Source organism: Setaria italica, chromosome II (assembly GCF_000263155.2).
Source record: "Setaria italica strain Yugu1 chromosome II, Setaria_italica_v2.0, whole genome shotgun sequence".
Taxonomy (NCBI): Eukaryota; Viridiplantae; Streptophyta; class Magnoliopsida; order Poales; family Poaceae; genus Setaria; species Setaria italica.
This window is the reverse complement of record NC_028451.1, coordinates 36785880-36800502: the sequence shown is the minus strand read 5'-3', so window position 1 is coordinate 36800502 and position 14623 is coordinate 36785880. Positions and strand designations below refer to the sequence as shown.

At 45.0% G+C, this 14623-nt stretch overlaps 4 protein-coding genes across 5 annotated transcripts in view; all 4 read left to right on the top strand.

Annotated features, from left to right (window-relative positions):
* The first annotated feature begins 893 nt into the window (after positions 1–893).
* LOC101775204 (protein DOWNSTREAM OF FLC) lies at positions 894–3190 on the top strand. Its single transcript, XM_004957242.3, has 2 exons — positions 894–1196; positions 2350–3190. Exons 1-2 carry the CDS (start codon positions 1010–1012, stop codon positions 2946–2948), a joined length of 786 nt encoding a protein of 261 aa, XP_004957299.1. The 5' UTR covers positions 894–1009; the 3' UTR covers positions 2949–3190.
* A 3701-nt stretch (positions 3191–6891) lies between these two features.
* On the top strand, positions 6892–7761 carry LOC101774796 (auxin-responsive protein SAUR41). Its single transcript, XM_004957241.3, has one exon. It carries the CDS (start codon positions 7015–7017, stop codon positions 7426–7428), a length of 414 nt encoding a protein of 137 aa, XP_004957298.1. The 5' UTR covers positions 6892–7014; the 3' UTR covers positions 7429–7761.
* A 2782-nt stretch (positions 7762–10543) lies between these two features.
* On the top strand, positions 10544–13011 carry LOC101774396 (60S ribosomal protein L7a-1). Its single transcript, XM_004957240.4, has 7 exons — positions 10544–10695; positions 10931–10978; positions 11071–11269; positions 12016–12185; positions 12275–12403; positions 12495–12587; positions 12672–13011. Exons 1-7 carry the CDS (start codon positions 10693–10695, stop codon positions 12801–12803), a joined length of 774 nt encoding a protein of 257 aa, XP_004957297.1. The 5' UTR covers positions 10544–10692; the 3' UTR covers positions 12804–13011.
* A 391-nt stretch (positions 13012–13402) lies between these two features.
* The window catches only part of LOC101773728 (transmembrane emp24 domain-containing protein p24beta2), a 3067-nt gene continuing 1846 nt past the window's right edge, over positions 13403–14623 (top strand). The window contains exons 1-2 of one of the 2 annotated variants that reach the window (XM_012843868.2): positions 13403–13600; positions 13681–13927. In XM_012843868.2, the coding sequence (XP_012699322.1) occupies positions 13706–13927 (222 nt within the window). In that variant the 5' untranslated portion in view covers positions 13403–13600; positions 13681–13705. The remainder of the gene's footprint in view (positions 13601–13680; positions 13928–14623) is intronic. The other variant, XM_004957238.3, reaches the window with a different exon arrangement.

Genomic DNA, 14623 nt, shown 5'->3' with positions numbered 1-14623 from the left:
ACTCGCACACAGAACAAACGTTGCTACAAACCATGACCTCAGTTGAGGATGTTGTTCTAGTGGAGGACGCATTTGATGATGAGGAAGCTATCTTAGATGCACATGGGGCAATTGATGACCCCATCTTTCTCATCACCATCAAAGACAGCCCTTCCTATTCTATGGTTAAGGTCAAGGTAGAAGAAGCTCGATGATAATAAAGGATCCATCGATAGAGGTCGTGTCTTCTCCGTCCGAGCGAGGAGCTTGGATGTCCTCCTACACACACCCCTTCACCACCATCCACGATAGCAAGACGCCGATGCAAGTCCTACAGTAGATCATCGCTTCATCGAAGTGCCCGCAATGCCCAGCATAACGTGTTAAAAGATTTGGGTATTCTTGGGAATGATGGGAAGCTCAACAATGATGTAATTCAAGACTATGCAGACCACCTAAAGGAATTGTTGCCACCGGATGACCTCAAGCCACTCATAGAATTGAAAGGTCATGCCTTCTTGGAGCTACCGGCGGAGCTTTCTTTGTCTCTGTGTTAGATGTTGCCTTCTCTAAGAATGTTGCGTTGCCGTGGCTTATGTCGTGACTGAGCGAAGTTGTTTGTTGGTGGAGTTTTCATATTCAGTCGTAGTTTAGTTGTTGTAAGTTTTATGTTTCTTCTGTTATCATCCCTACGGGATCGTTGTTTGTCCAATCAGATCTTCTTCTTTATTAATATAATCAGCAGCTCTCCTGGTTGGTTTAAAAAAAATAATCACAGGCATCATTTACTGATCTACCTTTCACTGGCCAGTGGGCCCAGGAATGGAAAAAAGGGCAAAAGGAGACCCACACACCAGGTGATCAGAAGCTAGTGCTTGACCATCTTCTCCATGTCTCCGCACCAGTCCAAGCCCGGTTCACATGCACTTGTTCGCTTCCTCCTCATCACTTCGTCTCCTCCTCTCCCCCTCTGTCTCCAATCTGATCTCCATCGCGGTTGCTCCCCTTCCTTCCCGAGCTAGTTGAGCCCATGGTCGCAATGGCGAGCAGCTTGACGGCTCTCGTTGCGGTGTTCCTGGCGCTGCTGCTACTGCTGATGCTCAGTGGCACGGAGGCCAAGTTCCTGTCGAAGGCCAACAACATCACCGTGGTCGGCTCGGTGTACTGCGACGCCTGCTCCAACAATACCTTCTCCAAGCATAGCTTCTTCTTGAAAGGTGAGTGGAGATGCTATCTGGCACACAAGTTGTACATTGCCTCATCCTGCATTGCATTTTTTTTACAATGGTATTTTTTTGTTTCCCGGAAGGACCCTGCATTGCAGACTTTGCAGTAGAAGCCTACTTAGTAGCTCTGAAATGTGTTTAAGAAACTGCAAGAATTTTTTTTACATCAGGTAGTTTCATGCTATTTTTTGCAGTAATTTACAAATTGTTACATTTCGAAAGTTTAAGGAGGACTAGTATTTTTTTCCCGCCCTCTTATTTTTGTTCACTTTAAGCTTTTTAATATGCATCTGAAAACTGAGTTGTTCAGGTGCTGCAGCGCAAGTTATATTTTGTATGGAATGAGGAGGTAATATGATGAACCTTTTGGATTGATTTGCTATGTGGCTAATCAGGACAAACTTGGTTGACACATATGGCTTGTTCTTTAGTTTGGCTCATTTCTGTCTCCCAAACGGCAGTTGTAGTTGAACTTTTGGCTCATCCTAGATGAGGTGTATCTCCAATCGAAGTTTTTCTCTGAGTGAGGGCCTCCAAAAGCTTGGCATACATGTCTCACATACAAATTGTCAATTCCCATCTGACTTCAACTACACGTGTATATCGCTTGAACTCGAGGTCTAATTCAGTTTTTGGGTATTCAGTGATAAGCACTGCTGCTCATACAGTATTTACTTCAGTTATTTTGAGCAGGATGTGTTCCTCGATTATAGTAGTTAGAAGTTAGCACAATAGCACTGCCTCAGGCAGAAATGTGCTTCACGAAGTAAATAGCTTTGTATGAGTTGTTCTGCAACTTGACCTTCAGAATTCAGACATTCAATGCTTCATCAAGTAAATGGCTTCGTATGAGTTGCTCTGCACTTGACCTTCAGAATTCAGACATTCAGTACATCCGTGCATATGAATTGTCAGAGCATGACATGCTTTACGATCAGCGTTCTGCACAAATTGCAACGCCTCACCCTGACATGCATCTTCTCTCTCAGTTCTAGTTGTTACTTCAACCCTGACATGTTAGATTAGCTGCCATGATATTTTTTTGTGCTTAGAGGGAAGTGCCGATTCTGCACATACTCCTGTTGCCACTCTGGAGGCAATAGCTCAAACGCTGAATCCACTAACGGCGGCTTGCCGCGCGCAGGAGCACGGGTGCTGATCAAGTGCAGCTTCAAGGTGAACTCGACGTCGTCGGAGGAGCTCTCCCTGGAGGCGGAGCGCACCACGGACCAGCACGGCGTGTACAAGCTGGACGTTCCCCCCGTGGACGGCTTTGAGTGCCGGGAGGGCCACGAGCTCCGGTCGGCGTGCCGCGCCACGCTCGTCCGGAGCTCCTCCGCCGCCTGCAACGTCCCGGGCGTCGGGGGCTCCACGCAGCACATCGCGCTCCGCTCCCGCGCCACCGGCGCCTGCTTCCTCAACCTCAACGCGCTCAACTTCCGCCCCGCCAAGCGGGACGCCGCGCTCTGCCCCGGCGGCGCCGGGGCCGGCAGCGCGTTCGGCTCGTCGCTCTTCTTCTGGCCGTTCCTGCCGCTCTTCTGGCCGCCGTTCCGGCCCCCGTACCCCTCGCCGGGCAGCGCCGCCGGCGGGACGGTGTCGTTCCCGTGGCCGTTCCCCGTGCCGGATTGGCTGGTGCCCTTCCTGCGCCCGCCGTTCTTGCCGTTCCCGCTCTACCAGCCGGCGGCGCCGCCGCCGCCGTTCTACCGCTTCCCTCCTTCCCAAGAAGCGGACTCTCGCCCTTAGATAGACATGAGTCGTGTTCAGAAGAACCTTGTCAAGATATGAGATTTTGGACTTCTTGCCAAGATTATTTGCAGATCCTGTGTGTTAGCGGTGAGAGGCTGAGATGCAGTGTGATATTCGGTCTCATGTTAATTAGGTGACCTCCGTAGTCTGTACCATGCTCATGCTTGTAACGGGAGCCAGTGCTGATGTTGCCATGGTGTTCATTGTGCTGATGAACATGAGGTCTGATATTCACTTCAGCGGTGACGATGGTTTGTGGTGTTGATCTTCTTAGGAAGGTTGAGGGGAAAAAAAGGTAGAGTATACTTGTTCACCTTCCCTCGTGGTAAACTTAAATTCTGATTAATAGATTCTTCTAATCCCTTCATTTTTAGTAGACGTGTTAGGATTTGATGGTCTTTAGAGTTGTACTTTAACCATTAATTTCTCTTGCAATTATCATCAATTACTACAAAGTCATTATTGAATTGAAAGATACTTACGATACAAATCTATTCATGTAACTAAATTTCATACACAAATTTGTATGATTTAATTATTGTTGGTCAAAAGTTACGGGGTAAAGCTTCTCCAGCGGTCCCCCAATAAATATTTCAATAACTTAAAGTATTTCCAGCAGTTCCCAATAAATATTTCCCAATAGCTAATTAATAGAGATATCCTAATATCACTTTCACTATTATTGGGAGAGTTTCTTTTGCAGTCTCTCAATAATCTAATTCCAATCCAACTATCGTATTGGGAGAGTCACAACTCCTACTTTATTTAGGGAGAGTTGGGATAAATTATTGGGTTGTCCCAATAATTATTGGAAAAAAGGCAAAGGTAAAGGAAGACTGCTGGAGCACTATTTTCTTATCAACTCTCCCAATATGGTAGTTGGATTGAGGAAAGGGAGACTGCTGGAGATGCTCTAAGGGATATCTCAATATCACTTTCACCATTATTAAGAGAGTTGCTTTTGCAGTCTCCTAATAAGCTCATCCCAATCCAACTACCGTATTGAGAGAGTCACAACTCCTCCTTTATTTAGTGAGAGTTGAGGTGAATTATTGAATTGTCCCAATAATTATTGGGAAAAAGGAAAGGTAAAGGGAGACTGCTGAAGCACTTATCAACTCTCCTAATATGGTAGTTGGATTGGGGAAAGGAAGACCGTTGGAGATACGTTGTGTATCACTGTGCCAAACTCAAGGCGATACTACGGGAGTGTTTGGATACTAGGTGCTAAACTTTAGCAGTGTCATATCGGATGTTCGGATGCTAATTAGGAGGACTAAACATGAGCTAATTATAAAACTAATTGCAGAACCCTATGCTAATTCGCGAGATGAATCTATTAAGCCTAATTAATCCATCATTAGCAAATGGTTACTGTAGCACCACCTTGTCAAATCATGGACTAATTAGGTTTAATAGATTCGTCTCGCGAATTAGACTCCATCTATGCAATTAGTTTTGTAATTGGCCTATATTTAATACTCCTAATTAGCATCCAAACATCCAATTAGATGCTAAACTTTAGCAGGGAGTATCCAAACGGGGCCTATATCAATTTGATTGTACCTGGCGCCGTTTTGTTGCATTCATGGGCAAAACGAAGAATCTCAGTGTTCCTATTTTCTTCCGATCTTCAAATGTGATGATATGACTTATGACAGATGCCCATGTCCATATAGGGGGCCTAAGTTTTTTATTGTTTTGATGTATTCATGCTTAACCAATTCATTTTTATCATAGCATTTTTGTTCACATCGGTTTTTTTATGTGTTTTGAACATTGTAAAACACTAAATCAAAGACAAGGAGATGAATGATCACATTTATAACTATCATCATGTGCTGGTATGGTGTAAAGTTGTCACGACTAAGGTGTTGTTTTCGTAATAATGTAGGAATGGTGAATATTGATCCTTACCTATATCATGTTTGTACCATGCACACTTCTATATATAGCATACACACGAAGCGAATCTAACTATGGTTTAATGCTAGAGAATCCTCAAATGATAATGCTATATTACATGTGAATATTAAAGCATATAAAAATTTAGGAATACTCAAGAAATAAACTATGATGCCACTCAAATGAAACTTATAGTGCTAAGAGGGACACATGCCCCTTTGCCCGGGCTCTCCTCTCCGAGGCTTTGGTGCATTATTTAGTATTGTCATATACTCCCTCCGTCCCCAAAAGAATGCAATTCTGGAACAGTGTCATGATTTACTGTGTCAAGTTTGATCTATTATAGATGAAAAAGTATAAATATATATAATATCAAATAAACATCATTAGATTAATTACGAAATGTATTTTCATAATAAATTAATTTGGAGCCATAAATGTGAATACTATTTACTACAAACCTGGTCAAACGTGAAGCACTTTAACTGGCACGCATACCATAGTTGCATCCTTTTCAGGACAGAGGGAGTACCTAGCATAATGGTGCATTTTTAAGTACTCCTGGATGCGTTGTGGTAGTACAAATATATTTTTGGTGTGTACATACTATGGTTATTCAGAACCAACTCTGTGTAACCTATTGTGCTCTTCGAGCCTACTAATAAGAATAAATTGAACACCAACAAACTGAACTTTGTTTATATATAGAATAGCCGGAAGTTAAAAAATGTGGAAAAAAACAAAAAGGTTTAAAGTATTTCTGGACAGAAGAATTTTTTTTTCCGAATCACATGCAGACGCTCACATACACGCACATACACTCGCCCCTACGAAAGACTGAACTGGCAAATCCTCAAGATTGATTTAGTCACCATTGGCACCTCACTGTCGACGAGCACGTTGCCTACCACTGAAAGAATAGGGTCGGTTAAATCCTGGAATAAATCTAGAAAAATGCGAGCACCAGCTCCGAATCGAGGACTCAAATCTTGGTGGGCAAGTTCCACTACTAGACAAAAGAACGTCAAAATATTGCAAAAAGTTTCTAGAACCATTATTCAACGGATCAACTTCTATCTCAGAATACTGACTATGAACAAGGTGTCAAGAGCCATCCTGTACGCTCAAAACCTGTCTAACCTGTGTGGAGCTCATGCCGGAGGGGCGGTTGGCTGTACACGTAAAGTCGGGTATGATTGGTATGGATTCTGCAAGGGAATTATGGGACTAGGAAAATTTAGCTCATCGCCGTGCCAAGAAAAGGCGTTACCCAATGTGCATATGACACGGAAGAGTAGGTACAAGTGCCTGTGTAACCGATTGCTGAACCTGGAGTTCATCAGCCCCGTTTCGTTGTCTTTTCTCTTGGACCCTAACATGGTACACGTACGACTATGACACTGCCAAACTGGCTGCAATCTTTCCAGTGGGAAATGCACTTGAAATGTTCGAAAAAGGGAATACAAGACAGACAAACAGGCAGAAGGGCTTCAGGAATCATTCATGGTTTTGGCTGATCTTTGGTCCAGGTGTTAAACTCTAGACTGCTCCTGATGACGCACACGGACTGAAAACCATATATAACAAATGCTGCAAGAAGCTGACGTTTTGGAGCGTTGCATTAGGGAGCTAGGAGCAGATAGAGATGTTGCTAATCAGGCTAGGCTAAACAACCCTTGTGGTTGGGGCGTTTGACACCTCCAAACTGATTGCAATCATGCACACGGGTCAGAGAGGACCTGCAGCTAAAATCTACTGCATTATTGCCATGACGCCATGAACTACTGGCCCCTCATCTGCTCATCAGGGTCGGCCATGCAATGAGGTCATGCTCCCATGGATTATCCCTGGCCCCTGCTTCGAGCTAGTTAACCCCTCAAAACTGCCAAACCGTACCCTAACAAGTGTACTATATGCATGTACTACAAGTGTGTAATTGTATATTTGCAATTATTGTGTGCAAAACTATAAAGCTAGCCTCTCTCTCATCAGCTCCTAATCCCTGTATTAAAAAAGGCCTCTTGATCATGACCATTTCGTCTCTAGATTAGATTCATTCACATTCTCTATATATATCCCTGTCTCTCACGACCTCATTCTTGGCTACCAATATTTGCTCGTAACTGCCACACACACGCCTCCTTGCCTTGACGTGTCCATGGTTGAGAAGAAGCTGACCGCGGCCATGGAGAAAGGGAGGAGGCCGGGGCTGATCACGAAGACGCTGGACCGGTGCCGGAGCGCGCGGAGGAGCAAGCCGCAGCCGGCGCCGGCGGTGGGCTGCTTCACGGTGTGCGTCGGCGCGGGGCGGCAGCGGTTCGTGGTCCGCACGGAGTGCGTCAACCACCGCCTGTTCCGGGCGCTGCTGGAGGAGGCCGAGGAGGCATTCGGGTACGCGGCCGCCGGCCCGCTCGCGCTGCCCTGCGACGCCGACGCCTTCGTGCGGGTGCTGGAGCAGATCGAGGAGGAGGCCGCCGCCGGCGAGGTGGTGCCGAGGTGTGGCCTCGCCAGGGGCCACTCCGCGTACAGGCTGCTCGCCGCCGGCCGGCCGCTCCTCGTCGGCCGGTCCTAGCCTTGGGCGGCCACGGCGACTGGTGCTCCGGTCTTCCCGGGTCTCGTGTCGACGTGTCTTGTGTACTGAGTACTGATGATATCATAGTGCGCAAATAGCAAATCATGTAGATGCCGACCACCCATCAAAAGTGGTTCGTGCGTCGTAATAGTTGATGGTGTTGATGAGTTCTTGAGCTCGAGTTTTTGTTCTTATTGTGAGCCGGACAAGAAATGGTCATGTGCTTCATCAATCTAGATGTGTTGATGCCATGATGTTTGTTGCCCTCACCTCACATGATGTAATGGCAGTATTCCCTTTTTCTTTAGGAATCAAGAATATATAGAACTTAAACAATGGAGAGAGTACAGGGGTCAGGGAGAAACTCCCCTGATTACAATATTACATGCAAGTAGCAGCATAGCTAAATTTCTTGAACAGAGTAAAGAAAAAAACTTGTACAGAGCCGAACCAATGAGCAGAACATAGCAACAGGCTTGGTGCAGGTTTATCGATCACGATAGCTTGTTTGTTGTGAAATTTCAAACTAGATTGAGTGACAACTGACAAAAAGACTTGTTCACAAGTAGGAATACTGAACATTCCAAGAATGTAGAGTATCCCTAGTTCAAATTCCTGATTTGCTACCAGATTACGAGCAGCAATGCAACTTCCTGAAGAGCAAAATTGCAGGACTGACATCAATTTTTCAAATCCAAGATATTTTGTCCTCCAAAAAGGAGCCAGTACTAAACCTTAGGTTACCATGGTCTGCAAGTGTTTAGAGAGCAAATGAATTCAAGCTCATCTCTACATGCTTACCAGCTAGGTTATGCTCATCTCTACATGCTTACCAGCTAGGTTATGCATAAGTTCTTGGCATATTAACGGGGAAAGATTGAATTGACAGAACGCCTCAGCTCCCAGAATTCAGCATACAGTGAACTCTAGACCCTCAGCTCCCAGAATTCAGCACCTGACGCCCTAGACTTTTAATAGAAGATTTTGAACTCTAGACCCTGGTTATAAGCAGCCTCAATCGATTTACCGAACTGAGTTGCTGCATTCCACGATTCCAATAAGATTATCACTTCGGTTTTCTTTGATCCCTTCTACAATGTGAGCAACAGAATCCGTAGAGCATCAGCTCATCGCTGTATAAGAAAATAAAATAATAAAAGGCACTAGAAACCAATTGTTATCCCTAAATTTCAGAGTTGTTCCAATAATCATAACTTGCAACTAATCAGATCAACCATTTACTGTATTATATTGACACATGATTAAAAAAACATATTAGCATTCTTTGAACACCCAAAGAAAAGGCAGCAATGCATACAAATACAAATGCCATTTCGGTAAATTGTCCTTGAGGCCTAATACATGTCATACTACAACCTAGTTTCTCAAATTTCTTGCTCAATCTTCTAACATGGAGAAGCCAGGGACATTAGCTTTAAAGATGTAATATATATATATATATATATATATATATATATATATATATATATATATATATATATAATACTATCTCCGAAATGGTAACTTATAAGACACATATTTGACTACAACAAGACAGTAGAATACTTTACAGATATGGAAACCTTGATATAATATTGCTTAATCATTACCCATTAGCCTTTGGAACACTTGGACAGCCGATGAGAAAGAATCAACTTCAAAGATGAGGATAGGTTCCATGTCTCTCCTTTTCTAACACTCCTCTTGAGTCAAGTTGGATGCTTGGAGCCATCTTGTTTTGTTAGCTAGAGCTCCATCCCAAAAGCTGGAGGAAGACCAAGTAAAAGAGCTTTTGGTAACAATGCAGGACATAATCGAACTTGCGATTGCCTCAGCAGCTTCGCAAACAACACGTACATCTCGCAATAATTTTTCTTGAGAAATTGCAGAAGTTGAACAGGCAATTTGAAAATAGGGTACTCTGAAAATTTGGAAAAAGGTACAATTTAGTGAGCGAATAACCTGTCAATGAAGTAAAAGAATATACCTGTCGACGTAATCTTTCAGTGAACGAACGACCTGTCAATGTAGCGACTCAGCAACAAAGTCAACATGCATAAGCCTGAAGGAGATCAACAGAGCCATTGAAGTCGCAAGCACAGTTTGACAGACAAATCTTTGAATTTTTTTACAAAGTCGTCACAACAAGGAACATGGGCATAGTTATTTAAAGTTTAACATACAAAATTGTGAAATGTGAAAAAAAGGATGATCCTCTACCTTTCAACCTCTACCTTTAAGTCACCGCCATGTGGGTCCTGCTGCATTTGGGCTCACATGGCAGTGACTCAAAGGTAGAGGAGCAAAGTTAGAGGATCTCATTCCGAAAAGGAACATTGCAGCATCAAGCACTGAACAAGGGTGTTTGAACTTTGAATCCACTCAAAAAATCGCAAAACTGAAAGTTACATAAAATGAAAGTGATAGCAAATCTTTTCTTATGATATGTTACCAACAGAGGTTGCAACATTTTCACTTTCTTAGAGAGCTTCAAATGATAGTACCCACCAAATCCAATATTGCAACATTTTCAATTTCATCAGCAAATTGGAGATTTCAACCTTGCAAGTAGCATCTGCAAATAACAAAAACAAGTGGTAGCAGGATCAGCAAATTTCAACTGACCCAGCAGACTTTTTCAGTACGGCCACTAAATCACAATTCGCAGGCACAATACCACTTCTACAGTTCTACCAATTCAATATTAATATTAATCGCCTAAGAAGTCAATTACTTCTTTTTTGTAAAGTGGGAAGCGCTCGAGCACAGAAGGAGAAGTTCACCTGAAAAGCGGGAAGCGCTCGAGCACACCGGCGAATCACCCTCCTCCCTCCGAATTCCAGTCTCCGCCCTCGCTACTTCTCTCCCTCTTCGCCATGGCGCAACTGCGCAGCCGCGCAACGCAAGCATTGAGAGGGGCGCATACGCAATAGTAGAACCGGCGAGAGGTTCATTTGAAAAGTAGCAAAGCAATGGGCTCGAACAAGAACCACTCGAAAAAACGGCCCAGCCCATATAGGCCCACCCACCTATCTCTCGGCTGCGGCCCAAGTGGCATCGCCTAAACCCTAATCCCGGCACTGGACGGCTGAGACCGCCTCGCTCGCTTCTCCACCCCACATCTGACGGCCAGGGAGCGTCCAACTCGGCGCGAGGCATCCTTTATAGAACCACCTCTCCGCCTCCAAGCTCCACTCGCCGCCTCCCCCTTCCCCCGCGTCGCCGTCGTCTCCCGTTCGGAACGCCAAGCTCCCCTCCGGCGAAATGGTACGTGCGGTCTCGCCGTTGATCCGCCGCTTGTGCTTCCCGATTCTCCGCCGCCTGCACCTCTTTTCTGTGAAGGAAAACCCTGGGGGTTTTCGGGATTTTGTTTTGTGATGTTTCAATGTGGTTTCGTGGATCTTGGGGGCACGTGATGCTCTTGTAGTTTAAGGGTGATACCTTGCTCAAATCTGTGTATGATTCATGTAATGTGCTAAGAGTTCGAATCACAAATCTGCAGGCCCCGAAGCGAGGTGGTAAGGCGCCGGTACCGGCCAAGAAGAAAACAGTATGTACTCCGCTCTTCCATCTAGCTCCAGGTGTGTGTGGTGCCATGGTTGGAGTGTGTGTACTGATTTTGTTGCGTTTGGCTTGGTGCAGGTGGTAACGAACCCTCTGTTCGAGAAGAGGCCGAAGCAGTTCGGTATTGGCGGTGCGCTTCCGCCCAAGAAGGACCTGCACCGGTTCGTCAAGTGGCCCAAGGTTGTGCGCATCCAGCGCCAGCGCCGCATCCTCAAGCAGCGCCTCAAGGTGCCGCCGGCGCTCAACCAGTTCACCCGGACTCTCGACAAGAACCTCGGTATGCACTGCACACTGCTCCCCTCTGGTTTACAGACAGGGATAGAAGCCTGACCTGGGTTTGCTAGAATATCTGATTGTGCAAGTATGGAGTACGTGATGAGACCCTAATATTGAAATCTCTCGTTATGAGTTATGACTATGTCATAGCAAATTAGAATGATAACGTGCAAAGTTGATGTCTGCAAACAAGTTTCTCTCACTATTGTTCGCATGATGATCATAATATTGTGTTAGGGCATTGTTATTATGTGCATTTATCCTTTTTTTAGCCTGGACAACTAGAGTACAGCTGCAGTATTACATTTTATCCTATTTGAGCATCACAATTAGGGCAGGAGCCTTGCCTTGATTCTACAAGGCCTTTCATCATCGTGTGCTTACACCTTTTTTTCCCTAGAGTCACAGATATCTGTTTTTGCAACCTAAGAATATCTAGAATGTTATGCCTGTGGGTTGTGAATTTTCCTGCAAATATGATAGAATACCATGCCTCTAAAAGAGGCAGATGTGTGCATAGAAGCTACTGAAAAACTAAAAGATGAGACATTAGCATGCCACCTTGTTGTAGTCAATAGAAGATAAATACACTCTTGTTCTAGTTGATTATGGTTGATATGCATGAACTAAGACAGTCACTTCTAAAGTTGCTGATGCTTGCTTTTTTATTGTTCTATACGAGTTATGTACTCTTCCAAAAATAAAGTGTGGATTGGAAATCTCTGATGTGAACCTCTATCTTTGCAGCTACCAACCTGTTTAAGATGCTTCTCAAGTACCGCCCTGAGGACAAGGCTGCCAAGAAGGAGAGGCTTTTGAAGAGGGCTCAGGCTGAGGCTGAAGGGAAAACCGTTGAGGCCAAGAAACCAATTGTTGTGAAATATGGCCTTAACCATGTGACCTACCTCATTGAACAGGTAAGATATATTCTGTTTCACTTAACTACTTGCAACCAAGGGAACAATTACATAGCAACAAGCATTGATGATGTTTTTTTTTTCTCCAGAACAAGGCCCAGCTTGTTGTCATCGCTCATGATGTGGATCCTATTGAGCTGGTCGTGTGGCTTCCAGCCCTGTGCAGGAAGATGGAGGTCCCTTACTGCATTGTTAAAGGAAAGGCTCGCCTTGGATCGGTATGTTCTTGCCTACACTGTTTTGAGCCTGGTGGCTTGATTGAAGGGTAGTTGAAATAGATGCTCATTCTTTACAAATAATGATATACAGATTGTTCACAAGAAGACTGCATCTGTCCTGTGCCTGACCACTGTCAAGAATGAGGACAAGCTTGAGTTCAGCAAGATCTTGGAGGCTATTAAGGTAGGGAGAACGGCATATCGCAGTATGATTGATATCATATGGTTATGATGTTTCTGCTCTTAAGCTGACTCAATTCTACTCCAGGCGAACTTCAACGACAAGTTCGACGAGGTCAGGAAGAAGTGGGGAGGTGGCATCATGGGCTCCAAGTCGCAAGCGAAGACCAAGGCCAGGGAAAAGCTGCTCGCCAAGGAGGCTGCACAGCGGATGACCTAGATTATCTATCCCCTGCTGAGTCCGCCTGTAGTTCCTTGTTTCGACCTGAAGAGCTGATGAGAATTGTGCACTCGTATTGTGGTTTCCTGAATCTAGTTTCACATGTTTTCGTTTGCCAGACCATGTCTAGAAACTATGCAAGACAAGAGTTTACAGTGTTTATGAGATGTTTTGAGCCTCGAAGTCTCTTTGACATGTGCTCTGCTAACGTATCTCTCTGCGAGTCTGCATTGCTGAGGTTTGCTGAAGACCCATACATGATGTTGCTTGCAAAATTGATTTACTACAAACTCTGCATTGCTGAGGTTTACTGATGATCATTCATGCTGTTTCTTGTCATGCTACATCTTCTCATAATCTTGCCAGTGCTGTTGCCTGCTTGCAAAATTGCGTTATAAGGAATAATTTTCTGCACGGTTGCGTGGCAATGTTGACAGAGTAACAAATGTTAGGCCTAGGATGACAATTGTCCATTCCGATACATCCAATTGTCAACTGACGTCCGGTATTCGTAAGTGCACGTGGACCTCACGCCGGGCTCGTCCCGAGTCCCAGCTGGAGAAGCCGTTAGCCCAACGAAAAGACAAGCTCCCGTGCCCTCTAATCCCCTCCACGGAATCAAGCAAATCTGCCGCCTTCCCGACCTCCGCGAAGGAGACGGGCAAAGCTTGATATATACATCTCGGAAAGAGTCCTCAAGGCGAGCTCCGAACACGACTCCTCCGTCCAGATCCAGTCTTCCTTCCTTCCACCGCAGCTGGACCTCTCGCCGGCGTCCCCATCCACCCGGACTTGGGGTTGGCTTCCTTCTTCAGCTGGTGTTCAGTTCTGCAGAAACAGAATGTTCACGCTGCCATTACGGTCTAATCTGTCACAGCTCTGTTTTTCCTGGCAGGAGGGCGATGGGGGTCGTCGTCAGGAGGGGTCTCGGATCGGGGGTGTTCCTGGTCCTCCTGTGGCTCGTGGCTTTCTTGCGCGATGCCGCGGCCATCCGCTTCGTGATCGACAGGGAGGAGTGCTTCTCCCACAACGTCGACTACGAAGGGGATACCGTCCATGTATCCTTCGTTGTCATCAAGGCGGACACGCCGTGGCATTACACCCAGGACGGCGTGGATCTTGTGGTATGGCCTCGCTTCCTCTCTCGTCCATTTCCTTTCTCTCTGTAGTCTGCACCCAGTTTTACGTAACATTGTTGCCTGCTTTCGGCCGTACCTTCATCTTGGCTGTCTGACGATTGAAACACCGGGTCATGAATCCGAAAGAAACGAGGTGTGCATCCAACGCATTCCATATCAAACTACCATTGATGCCAACTTTCTAGTTCAACTCCTTTCAGCTGGGATCGTTGATTTGCTACTGTCGAAACAATCTCTTCTATTGTGGATGGATTGGTTGGTTACCATTTAGGCTACTCCGTAGTTAAGATCGATTTCCAACAAATAAATTACTCCCTCCATCCAAATTATAGGTCGTTTTAGCTTTATTAGATTCATAGATTTGTTATGCATTTAGATATACCCCATGTCTAGATGTATAATAATATCTATATATCTAGAAAAATCAAAATGACCTGTAATGAACGGAGGGAGTAGTATGTATATCAAATCGACGCGCCGGCACCTATCTGTTGATTTGTGCCAAGTCATCCCTGATTTTCTTTCTGAATTTATAATATTCAGCAGCGATTCATTCAGATGTACTTTTTTTTGGCTTTTGACAGCATAGCAGAAGCAATTCATTTTTCTTGTGCAAAGTAACCTATTTATTATTGTAAGCACATCCACTGCACAGCTGATTCCAACGACGGAACCAGGGGG

Excerpts from the sequence above, each read along its gene's own strand:
- LOC101775204 (XM_004957242.3), top strand. The coding sequence starts at position 1,010 with ATGGTCGCAATGGCGAGCAGCTTGACGGCTCTCGTTGCGGTGTTCCTG. Across the intron at positions 1,197-2,349 it reads GCATAGCTTCTTCTTGAAAG|GAGCACGGGTGCTGATCAAG; the intron begins GTGAGTGGAGAT and ends TGCCGCGCGCAG.
- LOC101774796 (XM_004957241.3), top strand. The coding sequence starts at position 7,015 with ATGGTTGAGAAGAAGCTGACCGCGGCCATGGAGAAAGGGAGGAGGCCG.
- LOC101774396 (XM_004957240.4), top strand. Across the intron at positions 11,270-12,015 it reads GACTCTCGACAAGAACCTCG|CTACCAACCTGTTTAAGATG; the intron begins GTATGCACTGCA and ends CTATCTTTGCAG. Across the intron at positions 12,588-12,671 it reads AGATCTTGGAGGCTATTAAG|GCGAACTTCAACGACAAGTT; the intron begins GTAGGGAGAACG and ends ATTCTACTCCAG.